The sequence below is a fragment of the Trichomycterus rosablanca genome, chromosome 16, assembly GCF_030014385.1.
Source record: "Trichomycterus rosablanca isolate fTriRos1 chromosome 16, fTriRos1.hap1, whole genome shotgun sequence".
Classification (NCBI taxonomy): domain Eukaryota; kingdom Metazoa; phylum Chordata; class Actinopteri; order Siluriformes; family Trichomycteridae; genus Trichomycterus; species Trichomycterus rosablanca.
This window is the reverse complement of record NC_086003.1, coordinates 10,891,652-10,907,874: the sequence shown is the minus strand read 5'-3', so window position 1 is coordinate 10,907,874 and position 16,223 is coordinate 10,891,652. Positions and strand designations below refer to the sequence as shown.

Genomic DNA, 16,223 nt, shown 5'->3' with positions numbered 1-16,223 from the left:
TATGAAAGATAATTAAATACTTTTTTATTGCTATTATATTTGGCAAGCAAGATTGCAAGATGGTTTTCAGGTTACAGGTACACAGTAAGTAAAACTGGATTTTCAAAGCTCAGTAAAACAGCCGGCTACCTGCAATGCAGTCATGTGTTCAAGAATATTATTAGTGGGATTTAGCTAGCACTGAAAAAATGCACATACCTCTTGCTCCCTTTGAAACACCACCACTCGACCCCCTTTGTCCCCTGTGGCCAGTAGCTCCCCAGTGGAGTTGAATTCAACTGTGGATATGATGTCAGCTAAAAAAAAAGATGATGCATTAGGGATATAAATATAGTTTTTACAGTTTCCAGTCAATAATCCTGAAGGAAAACAAGGATTTAAGATCTTCTCCACATGTAGCCATATGCAGTCAGAGCTGCCTGGGTTTCAAACAGTTTAGTTCTGAGTACAGTGAGAGCAAATTCAAGGACTAGCTTAAACCACTAAATTAATCATTGTCAGTCTATGAATTCAGCAAACTGTATAAACATGATAGCTCCTGGTGAGCAAACAAATTGTTTTGATCAGATATTCCTTATAATTTTTCACTTCTAAAGTTGTTTGCCATTATCCAATTTCTGACCAACTGCCTTTTACCAAACTATCAGTTTAAAGACAAACTTGCTTTACTTATAGACTGACACAGGTTACTTTGAAAATAAAAATCTTTGCAGCAGGCATTACCTATTACTAGCATTTAACATCCTGCCTTTATAACAAATAGCAGATAGCACTGGACCAAAAATTGCATTATCTGTAAATGTTTTTGAAATTAGATGTGTATGTGACAACATGTTGGTGCACAGATTAATGTCTCTATTTTCAACAGCTCTTCCAGAACAAAGGCACCATGTTTGTATACAAACACCAGCATGGGTTCACTAGAAGAATGTAGATAGGACCAGGTCTAAATATTTGTGAATAAATATTTTGTTAGACAAATAAAATACAAATATTGTTAAAAATATCTGCCAGTATAACATGAAGGTGTTAATGCTATATTTAATAAGAATATGGTACAATCAGCTTAGCAATAATAGAAATTCAGCTTTGTGATGATGTTAACTGTGTGGTTGTAGAGGTCAAGGAGGGAGCGAGGAAAACCACAGCAAATTGTCACTACAACCAGATATGTGTTTTTTCAGCAATTAATAGTGCACAAATCTCTTTCAAACTAAATACAAATAACAACTGTACAATATTTACTAAACTCAAAATACACTGGGTTTAATTATACCAGATAATTTATGGCATTAGCCATCCTTAATATCCTCTGCTATGACTACTGGGATTTCCTTTTCTCTCTCTGGTTCAGAATAAGCAAATCCCACATTTTACTGGCTGATGCCCTGCTTAAATGTGCTTTTATTCGCGCCATCTGATTCTGGGTTAAGCCATTTCATTCTTAAGGGTAATCCTATTCTATAGTCACTGTATACATAAACATTAAATGCACAACACACATACATACATCAACATTACTTTCATGCATAAATCAGTCCTCTACATTATTGTACTGTTCTTTTCTCGTCAGGTGATCATTTCTGGCATGCGAGTGAGCTCTTTCTCGTTTGCTTTAGAACGGAGTTTTAAGCTCACTTGCTTTTGCTGAGACATCCAGGTAACATCTTGGATGTGCGCATCTCCTAAGGTAAGTTAAATTAGCTGTATAGCATGCAGTTTATAAAAAGTAAATCTTTCTTCATTTTATCAGAGGTGTTTATTGATGCCCAGGTCTGAAGATTGGAAAGGCCATGACAGGGTCTTAACCCGGCGACCCTTCATCCACATTGGCTGTGTGGAATGGTGCATTGTTCGGCTGGAAAAAAAAACTGTTGTGGAACCAGTTCAAAGCAGAAGTCTATGTCTAACTATTGGCTAATCAAGTGATTGGCCAAACTTAAAATGTAACTTTTCAGAGAAAATGACGTGTCCTCTACAATCCAATCTTTAAGGTCATTTGCAAACTATTGCAAACCTCACACTGGATGACACGTAAACCTAGTTACATAAGTGATTTTCTGGTTGTGTCCCAAACTGCAACCTCTTTGCTACGGTTTGTGTAACTACATTATTCAAAGTCTGTTAATTATACATACTGTTTACATACAGTTCTTCCTTCTTACAATAAGACACACTGGGTTAGCATCTTTATCTTTAATTTTAAATTGAATTATAACAAAATGTAAAAAGCTAATAAAACTAAATCTTAATTGCAATTATTTAATTTACACATCAAATAAAAAATTTGCTTTGGCAATTAAAGCTGAACAGATCATGTAATTTTTGTTTTCATTTTATTCTCATGATTTACGATGGCTTTGTCCTGGTCAGGGTTGTGGTGGGTCTGGTTTTCCTGTAATCACTAGGCACAATGCAGTAACACACCCTGGACAAGATGGACAATTGCGTTTAAATGCAGACGCCCAACCTGATGATAGCACAACTGGGGATTTAAACCCTGGGTCCCAGTGGTAGTGAGCTAGTGTAATTTACCACAGTGCCACCCGAGCACCTATTACTGATTACAAGTTACAATGGCTAAATATACACAGCAATACAAATGTAACATAGGGTAAGGCACAGGGACACACAACACATATACAGTACATTGCCAAAGGTATATTAGGTATTTTACCAATATCCATTGATAAAAGTTACATAAAATCAAGCATGTCGCATGCAGTTGTCATTGACAAACAATGGTAATGAATAGTAAGTGACTTTAAAAGTTCCATTACCTCTAAAAGGATACAATACATTTTAAAATGGGATTTTCAGTAAAATGTTTTTGTCAAGAACTACACACAGTTGCCTTTTAAAGCAAATGGACTTGCCTGAAATCTTCTCTGACTGCTTTATTTTGTTGTGCTTTTGGATTTTTGTATGTAGTAGTAATTATGTTACAATTGTGTTACATAACAATGAGTTTAATTGTTTGTGGACAATAGCTCTCTGCAATGGTATACCCTGCATGTAGAAAGTATAGGACTATATTATTTTACACTATATCAAACACATTTACATGTATAATTTGAGGCACTATGTATGTACAAGACCTGCATAAAATTAGTGGTGGAAGCAAAAGAACATCTGTAGGCTGTTGTTATATACCAATAATAATTGTTTGTTATTTAAAAATATTTTCCAATATGTAGAATAGGGCTGGTTCCTACCTTTGGCCCATCTTCCCTGGTCCTCTTGAATGAGATGCATCTGTTACCTTGGTTTTGGAATGCACAGTTCATATATAAAGCTTCTTAACAAAAACACACTGTCTGTACTACACTTGCAGTTTGTTTTCTCTAGCTATGCTCCCCTAAATCCATGTTAACAAAGGTTGCGACATTGAAAATGGTTGTCTCTCCTTCCACCTAAGCTGTCCTCTCCTTACAGTCATGTAAGATCATGGCTGGAGCTTTAAATGAAGTCTGTTGTCTATGATTTACATAAATTATGACAACATACAATACCAGACTTCAAAATAATCCCTTTGTTCAACAGAAAGCCATCCAGAGTGTGTGTGTGTGTGTGTGTGTGTGTGTGTGTGTGTGTGAGAGAGAGAGAGAGAGAGAGCGAGAGAGAGAGAGAGAGAGAGAGAGAGAGAGAGAGAGAGCTAGATTCAGGGAAAGAGAAAGCACTGGATTGTGTTTTTTTCACCCATTGCCAGACATCCATGTGCTTTTCCATGGTCTCTGTAAAGAATTTACGCACAAGGTTTCCATGACAACCTGTTTCAGACCAAAGAAGGAAGGCTTTAAGCAATTTTTACGCAGATTTGGTTTGTGAGGTGTGAACGGGTAGAACGTGATTTAGAGCATCTGCACCTGACTACACTACTACTGCTACTGCTGATGAGCTAACATCTACTATCATCTCTACAAAACCTGGCAAAGGTAACTAGGTGTATGCTTCTTAAGTTTGATGATGAAAACGTTCCGATCAGGCTGTATGTTTATGAAGTCTTTTAATTTGGTCACTAAATTACAAGTAGATCTAATTTATTAGTTATTTTGGGACCAGCAAACGCTTAGCCAGGAAAGATTCCTAAAGAGCCAAGCTTGCACAGACCTAAGAGGATGATGTGCATTATAATCATCAAAATTAACAGACATAATTAAAAAGTGCATTAATACCAAAAAGCTGGAAATAAAAAGTGAATTGGTTGTGCATTAGTTTAGGCATATGGTCAATGAAGACCTAAATTATCAACCAATTAAGACCTGGATAACAAATCCCACCAAAAATCCAAGTAAAAAATTAAAAACACAGGCTGATCCCATTTGTGTAAATTTCATCACAGCAACTCATAATGTGACTCAGTAGTGTTTGTGGTCCCCACTTGCCTAAATGTATTCCCGACAATGTCTGGGCATGCTCCTAATGAGACAGCAGATGGTGTCCTAGAGGATCTCCTCCCAGAACTGGGGTTCTCAGGCAAATCCAAATTAAGCTGCGTGGTGCTGGGCTGTGAACACTAGTGGTGTGCGATACTGCAAAATTTGGTATCAAAATTTTGCATTTACCAAGTTCATTTGTTTATTTATTAGGATTTTAACGTCATGTTTTTACACTTTGGTTACATTCATGACAGGAACGGTAGTTATTCATTACACAAGTTTTATCAGTTCACAAGTTTATATCAAGCACAGTCTTGGACAATTTAGTATCTTCAATTCACCTCACTTGCATGTCTTTGGACTGAGGAAACCGGAGCATCCGGAGTAAACCCACGCAGACACGGGGAGAACATGCAAACTCCACACAGAAAGGACCCGGACCTCCCCACTTGGGGTTCGAACCCAGGACCTTCTTGCTGTGAGGCGACAGTGCTACCCACTAAGCCACCAAATAAAATAAATAAATTACCAAATAAACACAGGGCCAGTATTGCCGATACCAATACCAATACCAATACCAATACCGATACTTTTTAATAATTAAGGTAGATGAATCATCAAATTGCTAAATCTGAATGAATTTTCATGACCCTTAAGTGTAATACTGTAATACATAAATTTTTTGTACATTGGTTGTAAATAAATTCAGTTGTTTAAAGCGGTCAGATTTCTTGTTTCTGTGTGCTTTAATTTCTCACAATCATGGTGTATCACCACAAAGCGGCTAACTCATTCCACATAGTTGTGTTTGCTGGGTAAATACATTTGTACATTTTTAATAGTGACCGAATATATGTGTCCTTGTTAATTTAAAATCAAAAATAGATGCTATTCTGTTTACATTTTTAAGCACAAAGTCAAAAGAAAAGAGCTCTCATTCACCAAAACACGGAATAAGAGCCTCACTATGAATGGTCCGATTTATGTGCGTAAGGTGCGCAAAGTGTGTAAGGTGCGTCCTTGCGTACGTATAGTTTACACTATTATTTCCATAAAATTGACCCTATTTCTGTATCTGCAAAGTATTCAAAAACTTACATTCTTCCAGTGCCTACCAATGTACTGATGTCTGTTAGGATTTGAACAACATAACAACGGGACGATACCACAACAAAACACAGCAGTGCAGGAGGGGAGGAGCAAGTTGTGTGTGTAAGATGTGAGAGGAGCGGCGTCTGTACAGACATGGTCTTTACTTTCTGACGAAACGGGAGAAACATGCTGAATGTAGCGGAGAATAAGTTAAACTAAAGTATCGATCCCATCACACTAGTATCAATCTGATACCAATACCAACATTGGTATCGATAATATCGATATTTGGATCAATTCGCCCACCACTAGTGAGCACAAGTCCCACTAGAGAATGCGTTGGGCCCTCATGCCACCCTCATAGAGTCTGTTTCTGACAGTTTGCCAAAAACAAGCACACAAGTAGCATGATGGAGGTCATGTTTAAGGCTCTGGCAGTGCTCCGTCTCAAATGTACATTGTATTTGATAAACTGGTTGATTTAGTAAAGGGGGCAATTACTTTTTCACTTACAGTCAGCTTGTACTAAACAGCATTTTTCCTTCTTTTTCTAATATAAAATGTAGTTTGATGATCTGAAACATAGCAGACTGACCAATATACAAGAAATAAAAATAAATTGAAGCAAAAGATTTTTCACAGCACTTTAAAATGATTACATACTTTAGGCAAACACCAGCCCACCAATTTCAGGTAAACAGGAAGCCCTTATTTTCTTTGGATACACAGTCCTAAAAACATTCAAATTAAATTGTCCAATTAGCTCTACTAAGAGAGGCAGTAATTAACCATAATTGTTTAAAAAAAGAGAGAAATACTTAATTTGACGTTGTGAATCTAAAGTAAATAAAACCACAATGTCATAAGTCCTACTAGACAAACAAAGTATTTTATTGATGCAAGCAAAAACTAAACAAAACTAAAATACTATTTATTATTAATATGAATATTTGTATTATTATTATTGTGACACATTATTGTTATATATTATTAAGTGACACATGTAGACTCTGTCCATGATTATAGTACCGAATGGCATAAAAATACATTAAATACATGATTGTCAAAAATCTGATTTTTTGCAATTACATGGTTAGTTTACATATGTAAACACAAAGCCTGTAGTGCTGCTTAAAATAGAGGATTTTGTGTGACCCACTTTGTGCATTCTCTGATATTTTACCTTTGTACCTTCTTCACACACACACACACACACACACACACACACACACACACACACACACACATTAATTGATTAATTGACATGTCATACAATACACTAAGCATTACAGGGTGTAGAGCTGAGTGTAGTGAGGGAAGAAATAATTACATTAAAATCATATTCTAAAACCTTGTGTGGGCTGAATTCCAAAAGCGTTCTCCCAGACACAAAACACCCTGACCTAATTAGACCCTGTGAAAAACCTTATTTTGACTTTGAGCACTTTTCATTATTATCAGCAACTGAGAACATTGAGTAAAAAGAACTAAATATCCTTGTGAGTATATAAAATACACACAAACATTTAAGGAAACATGCTGCTGCTGCTCAAGTGTACAGTACATGAACGTCACTGTGTTGTCTGTAAAAATGATCAAAAGACATTTTCAAGGTTTGTCTTAGACATAGGCGGTGAGAGGGTTAATGGAGTCAGACCCCTGCCTCTAGTAAAAGGGAGGTTTTACAGATTCAGCTAAATCTCATTAAAATGTGGTTCCTTTGTCACTATCAGCACATTTACTAAGTGAGGCACTGAAAGGAAAGAGCTCATTAATTCAGTCAATATGATACAAGTACTGCTGCTTTGTCATGTGATTATGGCTAGTCTGGCACTCTCATTCACACATGTTCATGTCCAAGTACATTTATATACACACACACACACACACACACACACACACAATCTAATAAGATATAGTATAATCAGTGCACAATGAACTATGTCTGTCTTGTCCTTTTCATTGTCCAAATGTTAACTGTTAAATGCTAACCCCTTGTGTATTTTTTTGCAATTTTGCCATCTTTTAGTCTTTGTTCTTTGGTGTCATACAGTAAGATCATTTCTGTAATCATTTGGCAAACTGCTTAGACCTGATGTTGTTCTCATTCTTTGTAAATTATTTTGTGATCACGTACAAAACACATATCTCTGTAGCACTTCTGTATCTGTAAAACGATATGCAGTGTACTGTGTAGTGTGCATGGTACAGCAACTGTAATATTTGTAAAGTTGTGTTTCAAACAACCTTTTGTCGGGTTCTCACACTGGATTTCTTTTTTTTACCATGTCCTGGAACGGTCTTCACTGTTCCATGGGTAGCAAATGTCTTGATAACATTTTGAACTGTTAAAGCTAAGAAGCTAAGGTCTTTGGAGATCTTGTACCATTTAGGCAGCTTGTGCTTGGCAATAATAGCAATAATAATGGGCACAGGTAAACTTGTGTAAATGCTTGAAGCTAATCAATCCTTATTCGATAAAATGTTTAAGCTAATAACTAATTACTATAAGTCCCTTCAAAGTAAGTTTCTTCAATAACTGGCTGATTTTCCTGCCAATTTAGTACTATCAACAGACAAGGCTTTAATTGTTGGAGACCTTAATATTCATTATGAAAATAAGCATAAACCACCTATAATTGCATTTAAGTTTATTTTAGAATCTATGGGTGTCACCCACAATTTACATCTTATCTGACTGACCACTATCAATTTGTGTACATGAATACTACAGTATGTACTACAGAAGTATGTTGTTCAACAAGGGTGTGTGCTGGGACCTCTATTATTTACATTCTACATGTTGTTAAGAATTTTATTTAAATGCATAAAAATATTTATAAACATGGCATCAATTTCCACTGTTATGCACTGTTAAATCTAACATCCACACAATTTATAAGAATAAAGATTGCATAAACAAAATAAAAAACTGGATGTTATGTAACTTTCTCTATCTTAATTCAGATAAAACAGGTATTGTCAAATTCTCTGCCAAAAGGGATGAGTTCCCAGGACCTGAAGTGGGAGTACAACATCAACTCCATTCTCAAGAAAGCCCAATAGAGAATGTTCTTCCTGCGGAAAATGAGAAAGCTGGGTCTGCCACAGGAGCTGCAAAGACAGTTGTACACTGCTGCCATCGAATCAGTTCTGTGCACATCCATCAGAGTCTAGTTTGGAGCAGCCACAATACAACACAGGAACAGGACTGCAGCGACTGGTAAAGTCAGCTGAGAAAATCATTGGTGCTTCTCTGCCCTCCATCCTGGACTTCCTCAAGAACCAAGAAACGGGCAGAAAAAATTATTACTGACTCCTCACACCCTGGCCATAACTTCATTCAACCCCTCCTCTACGGAAGACACTATAGGTCCATCCACACTAAAACTTCCAGATTCAAGAGCAGTTTCTTCCCACAGGCCATCTCCCTCCTAAATATGACTGACAAATGACTGACAATACAGACTTGAGCGTGACAATATTCACCTGCTGCCAATTGACTAAATATTGTAGTACTCATCCTACATGCTGTGCACTTCACTGTTATTTTTTAAATATTCCACACGCTGCTAGCTTACATTATCTGTATAATACTGTATATTGCCATTGGTATGTTACCATATATTGTGTACCTCTGCTTATATGTACAAACATACATTGGTCACTGAATACTGTACATACATACATGCACATGTCCATACATTTTCTATATATTGCCTATATAGTCTTATAGTTTGTATATTTTTGTGTTAATGTTCTTGTGCATTGTCTGCAACTTGTACAGTGCTTGTACAGTGTATTTATACTGGAGAGATACCATCAGCTGGAACCAAATTCCTTGTGTGTATCCACATACTTGGCCAATAAATCTGATTCTAAGTTGTCTAACCTGGTGCTAAATCTTAATGCTTTCTCTGTGACACCAGCTGTAAATAACAAAATGGATTCAGACCTCTCCTTTGATGCACACATTAATAATATTCATAGTTACTTTCTTTCATCTGCACTATATTTCAAAAGTAAGAAATATACTTTCTGTTAATGATGCTGAAAAACTGATTTATGTGTTTATAATTTTAAGGTTAGATATTTGCAATGCCCTTTTCACTGGATTTTAAATGCAGCAGCTCAGGTGCTAACTAGAACTAGAATGTTTTGAGAATTTTAGTTCTATTTTGTAATCTCTGCACTGGCTGCCAATTAAAAACCAAATTAATAATTTTACTAACCTATATGGTGCTACATGGTTTGGCTCTGCAGTATTTGACTGAGCGCTACAACTCAGCACATTCACTTTTTACAAAGTGCAGGATTACTTATAGTTCTTAGAATTAAAAAATCACAGTAAGGAAAAGGCATAATCTGACATAACCCAATAACTTGAAATTATCTACCCACCTATGTTTGGGATTCAGACACAGTCTCAATATTTAAGTCCAGATTAAAACATACAAATTTACTCAGGGACGTGTGACTTCAGTCCTGGGGGCACTAATGAAAAAATGATCTTCTTATACATCTTAAACATATAATGATCTTCATTATTACTTATCTCTTTGTTGTTGCAAGATGATTTGTTCTTGCTATGAACACTTGAACAGATGAACAAACCAAGTCATAGTGACAAAATAAATTACTAATTCAATGTATCTTAAAAACATTGCAAGATAAAAGGCAGCCATAATGCATACGATCTGAGAGTGAAACCCACAAACAGAAATGGACTAGAGAAGGAGGGATACATTTATTTCTTGCTTGCTCATGTTACTACATGTTTGCACTAGACATTGAAGATTCCCTTTGTCCAGTGGGTATTTACAAGCTCTTATTGCAAATGAGATTTTGTGTCATCTGTATACACAGCATAAGCATGGGATCAAAGGCTAAGATTGCAGTGGAATGGATGTGAATAACATCAGAAGATCCTAGGCCAGCATGAAATTGAGTTGTAATGGACAGCAAGGACAGAGTTAGAAAGGACAAAGGTCATTTCATTATTAAAAAAAAGATGCTATATAGTTTCAATTCAGCCTGCTAGAAAGGCACCAGAAATACAAATGGAAATTATTTTGAAAAAAAGGCCCTGGGCTATTGCTGATTTCATATCCATTGCACACTGAAACAAAGATGACACAGTTGGCTGAGCAAAGGAAAAGGTGAGGGATTGAGTCAAGTAGCAATCTGACGCTATATTAAAAAGCAAATGTGCATTGTGAACTACAAAACATACTTGTAAATAAGCATCAAATTTCAGGAAAACCGCTAAAAAAGTGCATGATGAAAAGTGCAGAGATGCATGTCTAAAATGTGTCACATTTATTTACTCAAATCAGAACAATAATTAGATTAAAAAAAAATTATTATAGTAATAGTAATAATTCTGCTTATGTATGAAAAATGGTTTTCATTTCCAGAACACCATGCCCAGGGCAAACAATTGATTTTATACAGTATCTACCCTTTTATGAACCTGGTTACTTCTTAGTTACAGAATGCACATTGACACTCATACACCAGCTAATTGATTGTATTATTATGGACAGTCGTCACTTTATACCAGAGACCCTATTTGATTTCTTCATATTTGTCACAATACAGGTTCTTCTCAAAAAATTAGCATATTGTGATAAAGTTCATTATTTTCCATAATGTAATGATAAAAATTAAACTTTCATATATTTTAGATTCATTGCACACCAACTGAAATATTTCAGGTCTTTTATTGTTTTAATACTGATGATTTTGGCATACAGCTCATGAAAACCCAAAATTCCTATCTCAAAAAATTAGCATATTTCATCCGACCAATAAAAGAAAAGTGTTTTTAATACAAAAAAAGTCAACCTTCAAATAATTATGTTCAGTTATGCACTCAATACTTGGTCGGGAATCCTTTTGCAGAAATGACTGCTTCAATGCGGCGTGGCATGGAGGCAATCAGCCTGTGGCACTGCTGAGGTGTTATGGAGGCCCAGGATGCTTCGATAGCGGCCTTAAGCTCATCCAGAGTGTTGGGTCTTGTGTCTCTCAACTTTCTCTTCACAATATCCCACAGATTCTCTATGGGGTTCAGGTCAGGAGAGTTGGCAGGCCAATTGAGCACAGTAATACCATGGTCAGTAAACCATTCACCAGTGGTTTTGGCACTGTGAGCAGGTGCCAGGTCGTGCTGAAAAATGAAATCTTCATCTCCATAAAGCTTTTCAGCAGATGGAAGCATGAAGTGCTCCAAAATCTCCTGATAGCTAGCTGCATTGACCCTGCCCTTGATAAAACACAGTGGACCAACACCAGCAGCTGACATGGCACCCCAGACCATCACTGACTGTGGGTACTTGACACTGGACTTCAGGCATTTTGGCATTTCCTTCTCCCCAGTCTTCCTCCAGACTCTGGCACCTTGATTTCCGAATGACATGCAAAATTTGCTTTCATCCGAAAACAGTACTTTGGACCACTGAGCAACAGTCCAGTGCTGCTTCTCTGTAGCCCAGGTCAGGTGCTTCTGCTGCTGTTTCTGGTTCAAAAGTGGCTTGACCTGGGGAATGCGGCACCTGTAGCCCATTTCCTGCACACGCCTGTGCACGGTGGCTCTGGATGTTTCTACTCCAGACTCAGTCCACTGCTTCCGCAGGTCCCCCAAGGTCTGGAATCGGCCCTTCTCCACAATCTTCCTCAGGGTCCGGTCACCTTTTCTCGTTGTGCAGCGTTTTCTGCCACACTTTTTCCTTCCCACAGACTTCCCACTGAGGTGCCTTGATACAGCACTCTGGGAACAGCCTATTCGTTCAGAAATTTCTTTCTGTGTCTTACCCTCTTGCTTGAGGGTGTCAATGATGGCCTTCTGGACAGCAGTCAGGTCGGCAGTCTTACCCATGATTGCAGTTTTGAGTAATGAACCAGGCTGGGAGTTTTTAAAAGCCTCAGGAATCTTTTGCAGGTGTTTAGAGTTAATTCGTTGATTCAGATGATTAGGTTAATAGCTCGTTTAGAGAACCTTTTCATGATATGCTAATTTTTTGAGATAGGAATTTTGGGTTTTCATGAGCTGTATGCCAAAATCATCAGTATTAAAACAATAAAAGACCTGAAATATTTCAGTTGGTGTGCAATGAATCTAAAATATATGAAAGTTAAATTTTTATCATTACATTATGGAAAATAATGAACTTTATCACAATATGCTAATTTTTTTAGAAGGACCTGTACATTGTACATTGTTGTTTTTGTAACTTGTGTCTTGTATGCTGTTGTGACAAAACTATTTCTATGAGGGATTAATGAAATAATCAATTAAACAGTCAGTCTGAATCTAAATATGTCTTACCATAGACCTCTTAAAGTGGTATTTTCCAATCAGTGCTATGCAAATAAGTACCTTTAATCTGTTTTATGGATTTTCACCAGATCTGTTTTGACAGACAATAAAATATTTAAATATCCAATCAGTATTTTGTGTTTATCCCACACCACATACTCTCTCACTATGCATGTTACAGCAACAGAAATAATAAATGTGTCTCCTGGGGCTGCAGTGGAAATACATATTTATGAATAGATCTAATGGAGTTGAGATGCCAGGGGGTGTTAAGATTACCAGCATTGCTTACTAAGACTAAGTCAATAAAAACCAGGCCTAGCTTCCTATCTAATGATGCAGAAAGATTATATGCTGGGATGAAGCAGTTCTCCACCCGCCGAACTACCTCTCTAGTTTGCAAGCCTAAAACAATTGTAAAGCTACCAAAAAAAGTTTTTGGTTTTTTTAATTCAGCCTATTTTGTTCATTTGTATCAGCTTATTGAAATTTTACATTACGGTAATTTGTGCAGTCATTGTAGACCCAATGCAACGTAATGCTTTTTTAAAAAAGGTTTACTGCTTTCTCTATAGAAGTGTTTGAAATTATTTTCTGTACCCATTTTTTGTACTAATCCCTGCACATATACAGGTACATGTTGGGATAGTAGTAATTAAAACAGTAAAAGACAAGATTTAATGCTTTAACTAATCATTGTTTTTTGGTCATTTTTAATTTGATGGCTGCAACATACTTAAAAAAAAGTTAGGACAACACCAAGTTTATCACGATGTTACATCACATTTTCCTTCACCAATATTTTGTAATTATTTTAAAAAATGAGAACACCGATTGTTGCAGTTGTGAAAGAGGATTTTGTTTGTTATTTAAGCAATAGAACACGAGAGGGAGTGTGTTATCGCGAATAACATCACGGCTGTGATTCAGTCGCAGGCACGAAGGCCGAAGGCGAGTGCCGTAGATCATCACAGCCATGATGTTATTCGCGATAACACAAGACCTCAAGTGTTCTATTGCTTTTATACAACAGTTTTTACAAAATAAAGAAAGAAAATAAATTAAAGAAGCCCTGAATTTCATAATAAATATGCTTTAATATTGACAATACTTTCCGCCAAAAAGTAGTTCCACAACGAATATAAAGTTTAACACTACAAAGCAGACATCCCAAGTTGCAAAAACTCATTTCAGGGAGGTAAGAACAACAAGAAGAAAAAGTCAAGAACCTCCGAAGAGAAAAAAAAGAAAACATAAAAAACATTTTGCACACACCAAAGTATATGGGTGATAACAGAACTCTTAGGAGCTGCTAACTGGGCTATTAAGCTAACTGTTCGCATTACAAACACATTAATGTTCCCTACATAGTGCACTAGACTGTGTATCGGATAACGCATTCATGTTCACTACATAGTGCACTAGACAATATATTAGACAATTGATTTATGTTCCCTACACAGTGCGCTAGATTGTATATCAGATGACGGATTTAAAACGCGATCGGAAAAAAAAGGCTGTGTCGCCTGCGTGCGCGTTTGTGTGCATGAAGCTTGTCGTTACTGGCAACGCGTAAGCGGAGTAATACCATTGTGGTGTTCTGTTATCACGAATATCAGCACAGTTAGAACGCTTCTCAACCAATCAGATTGTAAGGTCGGAACTAACTGTTGTATAATGCTTGATATAACAATTCAGCAGCGCAACAGTCCGGATGACTCCACTGTCATAGAATGCACTTCATAATGTGCCACGTGTATTACTGTAAAAAGCAAAAATCTGCATAAGGTGTAGTCTAGATGGCAGCACATGTTGCACTGAAATGTGTACGTACCCATGAACATAAATTGTGCCCTTACAGTTGTTCCTGTACAGATACATACCATAAAAGACACTAGCTTTGGAATTTTGCATTGGTAGAAATTGGGATGGTCCTTTTTCTCTTTACCCTGAAGAACACAATGTGTATTATTTGAACGGTGGATTTGTCAGACCACAGCACACAATTTTTCTTATCTTTTATCTCTCCATCTAGATAAGCCTCAGGCAGAGTATTTAGCAGTGTCCATGGTATTGTTAATTTATGGTTTCACTTTGCATAACAGAGTCTTAACTTTTATTTGTAGATGCTGCATCAAACTGTATTTGGGTTTTCTAAAGTTTTCCTTCTTGAGTACAAAAGTGTAAAATGCAAGCATATTAAATATTTACTAAAAGAACCAAAAACCTTAAAAACCTTAACCATATCTACACATTTCATGCATATATATGCTTATATCTTTAACTTTGTCTTAAAACTTTTTTTTTAATTATTTTTATGCATTTTCTCCCCATTTTTCCTCCCAATTTAGCACATCCAATTTGTCTTCCACTGCTGACAGACTCCAGATTTGCATCCAAGGAGAGCATGCCGCTGCACACGCCTTCTTTACATGTGTACAGCCCTCCTCTTCTCGTCCGTGCTTCCTGCACAGGCATCTCTTCTGCCAATCAGGGTCCTTACACAGCGCATGACCCACCCACCCACATATAGTCTGGTCCCCACCCTGCAGATACGGTGGCCAATTAGTATCTGCTGCAGGCACTGCCAATTATGCCCGCCAGATGGTGCCCAGCCAACCGGTGGCAACACCGAGCCTCGAACCCGGGAGTTCAGAAACTCGGTGCTGATGCGTCAGCGGAATATCCCGCTGCGCCACCTGGGCGACTAAAACTTTTATTTTTAACATCCACAGTGTCTATGTTCTCTGACTAAAACAAATCGAAGGACCCCACTAACTGTGTATGATTTACAGTGTGTACATATGTACATTTTATATACAGTATGTACATATTATATACATATTTAACTAATTAGTATAACAGAACTTTAGTAGCAACATTAATCACATTGTTTGTTGCATGTAATAAAGTTGTGTAATACCGTAGCTGTAACCATAGCAAATCTAATCCACATACCAGACCTACTCTACCTGATGCAACAATCCTATTCAGAGTCAGAGTCAGAGAGGTTTTATTGTCATTTCAGCTACATACAAGTACATATTGAAACGAAACAGCGTTCCTCTAGGATCACGGTGTAACACGGTACAAAAAGTGCAAGACAATACAAAACAGTGCAAATACAACAATAATACAAAAAAATCCTATAATAAATAACTACAAAAGATATTCCTAATTATCCCTAATCTAAACAAGTAATTAGAAGACAGGACTAAAGACAAGTGTTAGTACATGATGGTGAATAGATGGTACAATGGTTCATGAGGTAGTGACATGTTGTACATTAGCAGCGTAAAATTGGCAATGCAGATAAGATGCCTAAAAAGTAAATAAGGTGCAAAATACAAGTAAGGTGCAGAAATTATTGTGCATTTCCAGGAGGTGTGCAAAAATGCAAGTAACATAGTCAAAAATGCAAGTAACATAGT

General features: G+C 36.8%; 1 protein-coding gene across 3 annotated transcripts in view; it reads right to left on the bottom strand.

Annotated features, from left to right (window-relative positions):
* Nucleotides 1-16,223, bottom strand: part of LOC134330972 (serine/threonine-protein phosphatase 2A 55 kDa regulatory subunit B beta isoform) — a 73,929-nt gene that overhangs the window by 12,645 nt on the left and 45,061 nt on the right. For all 3 annotated transcript variants that reach the window (XM_063012294.1, XM_063012293.1, XM_063012295.1), the window contains one exon: nt 199-296. In XM_063012294.1, the coding sequence (XP_062868364.1) occupies nt 199-296 (98 nt within the window). The remainder of the gene's footprint in view (nt 1-198; nt 297-16,223) is intronic.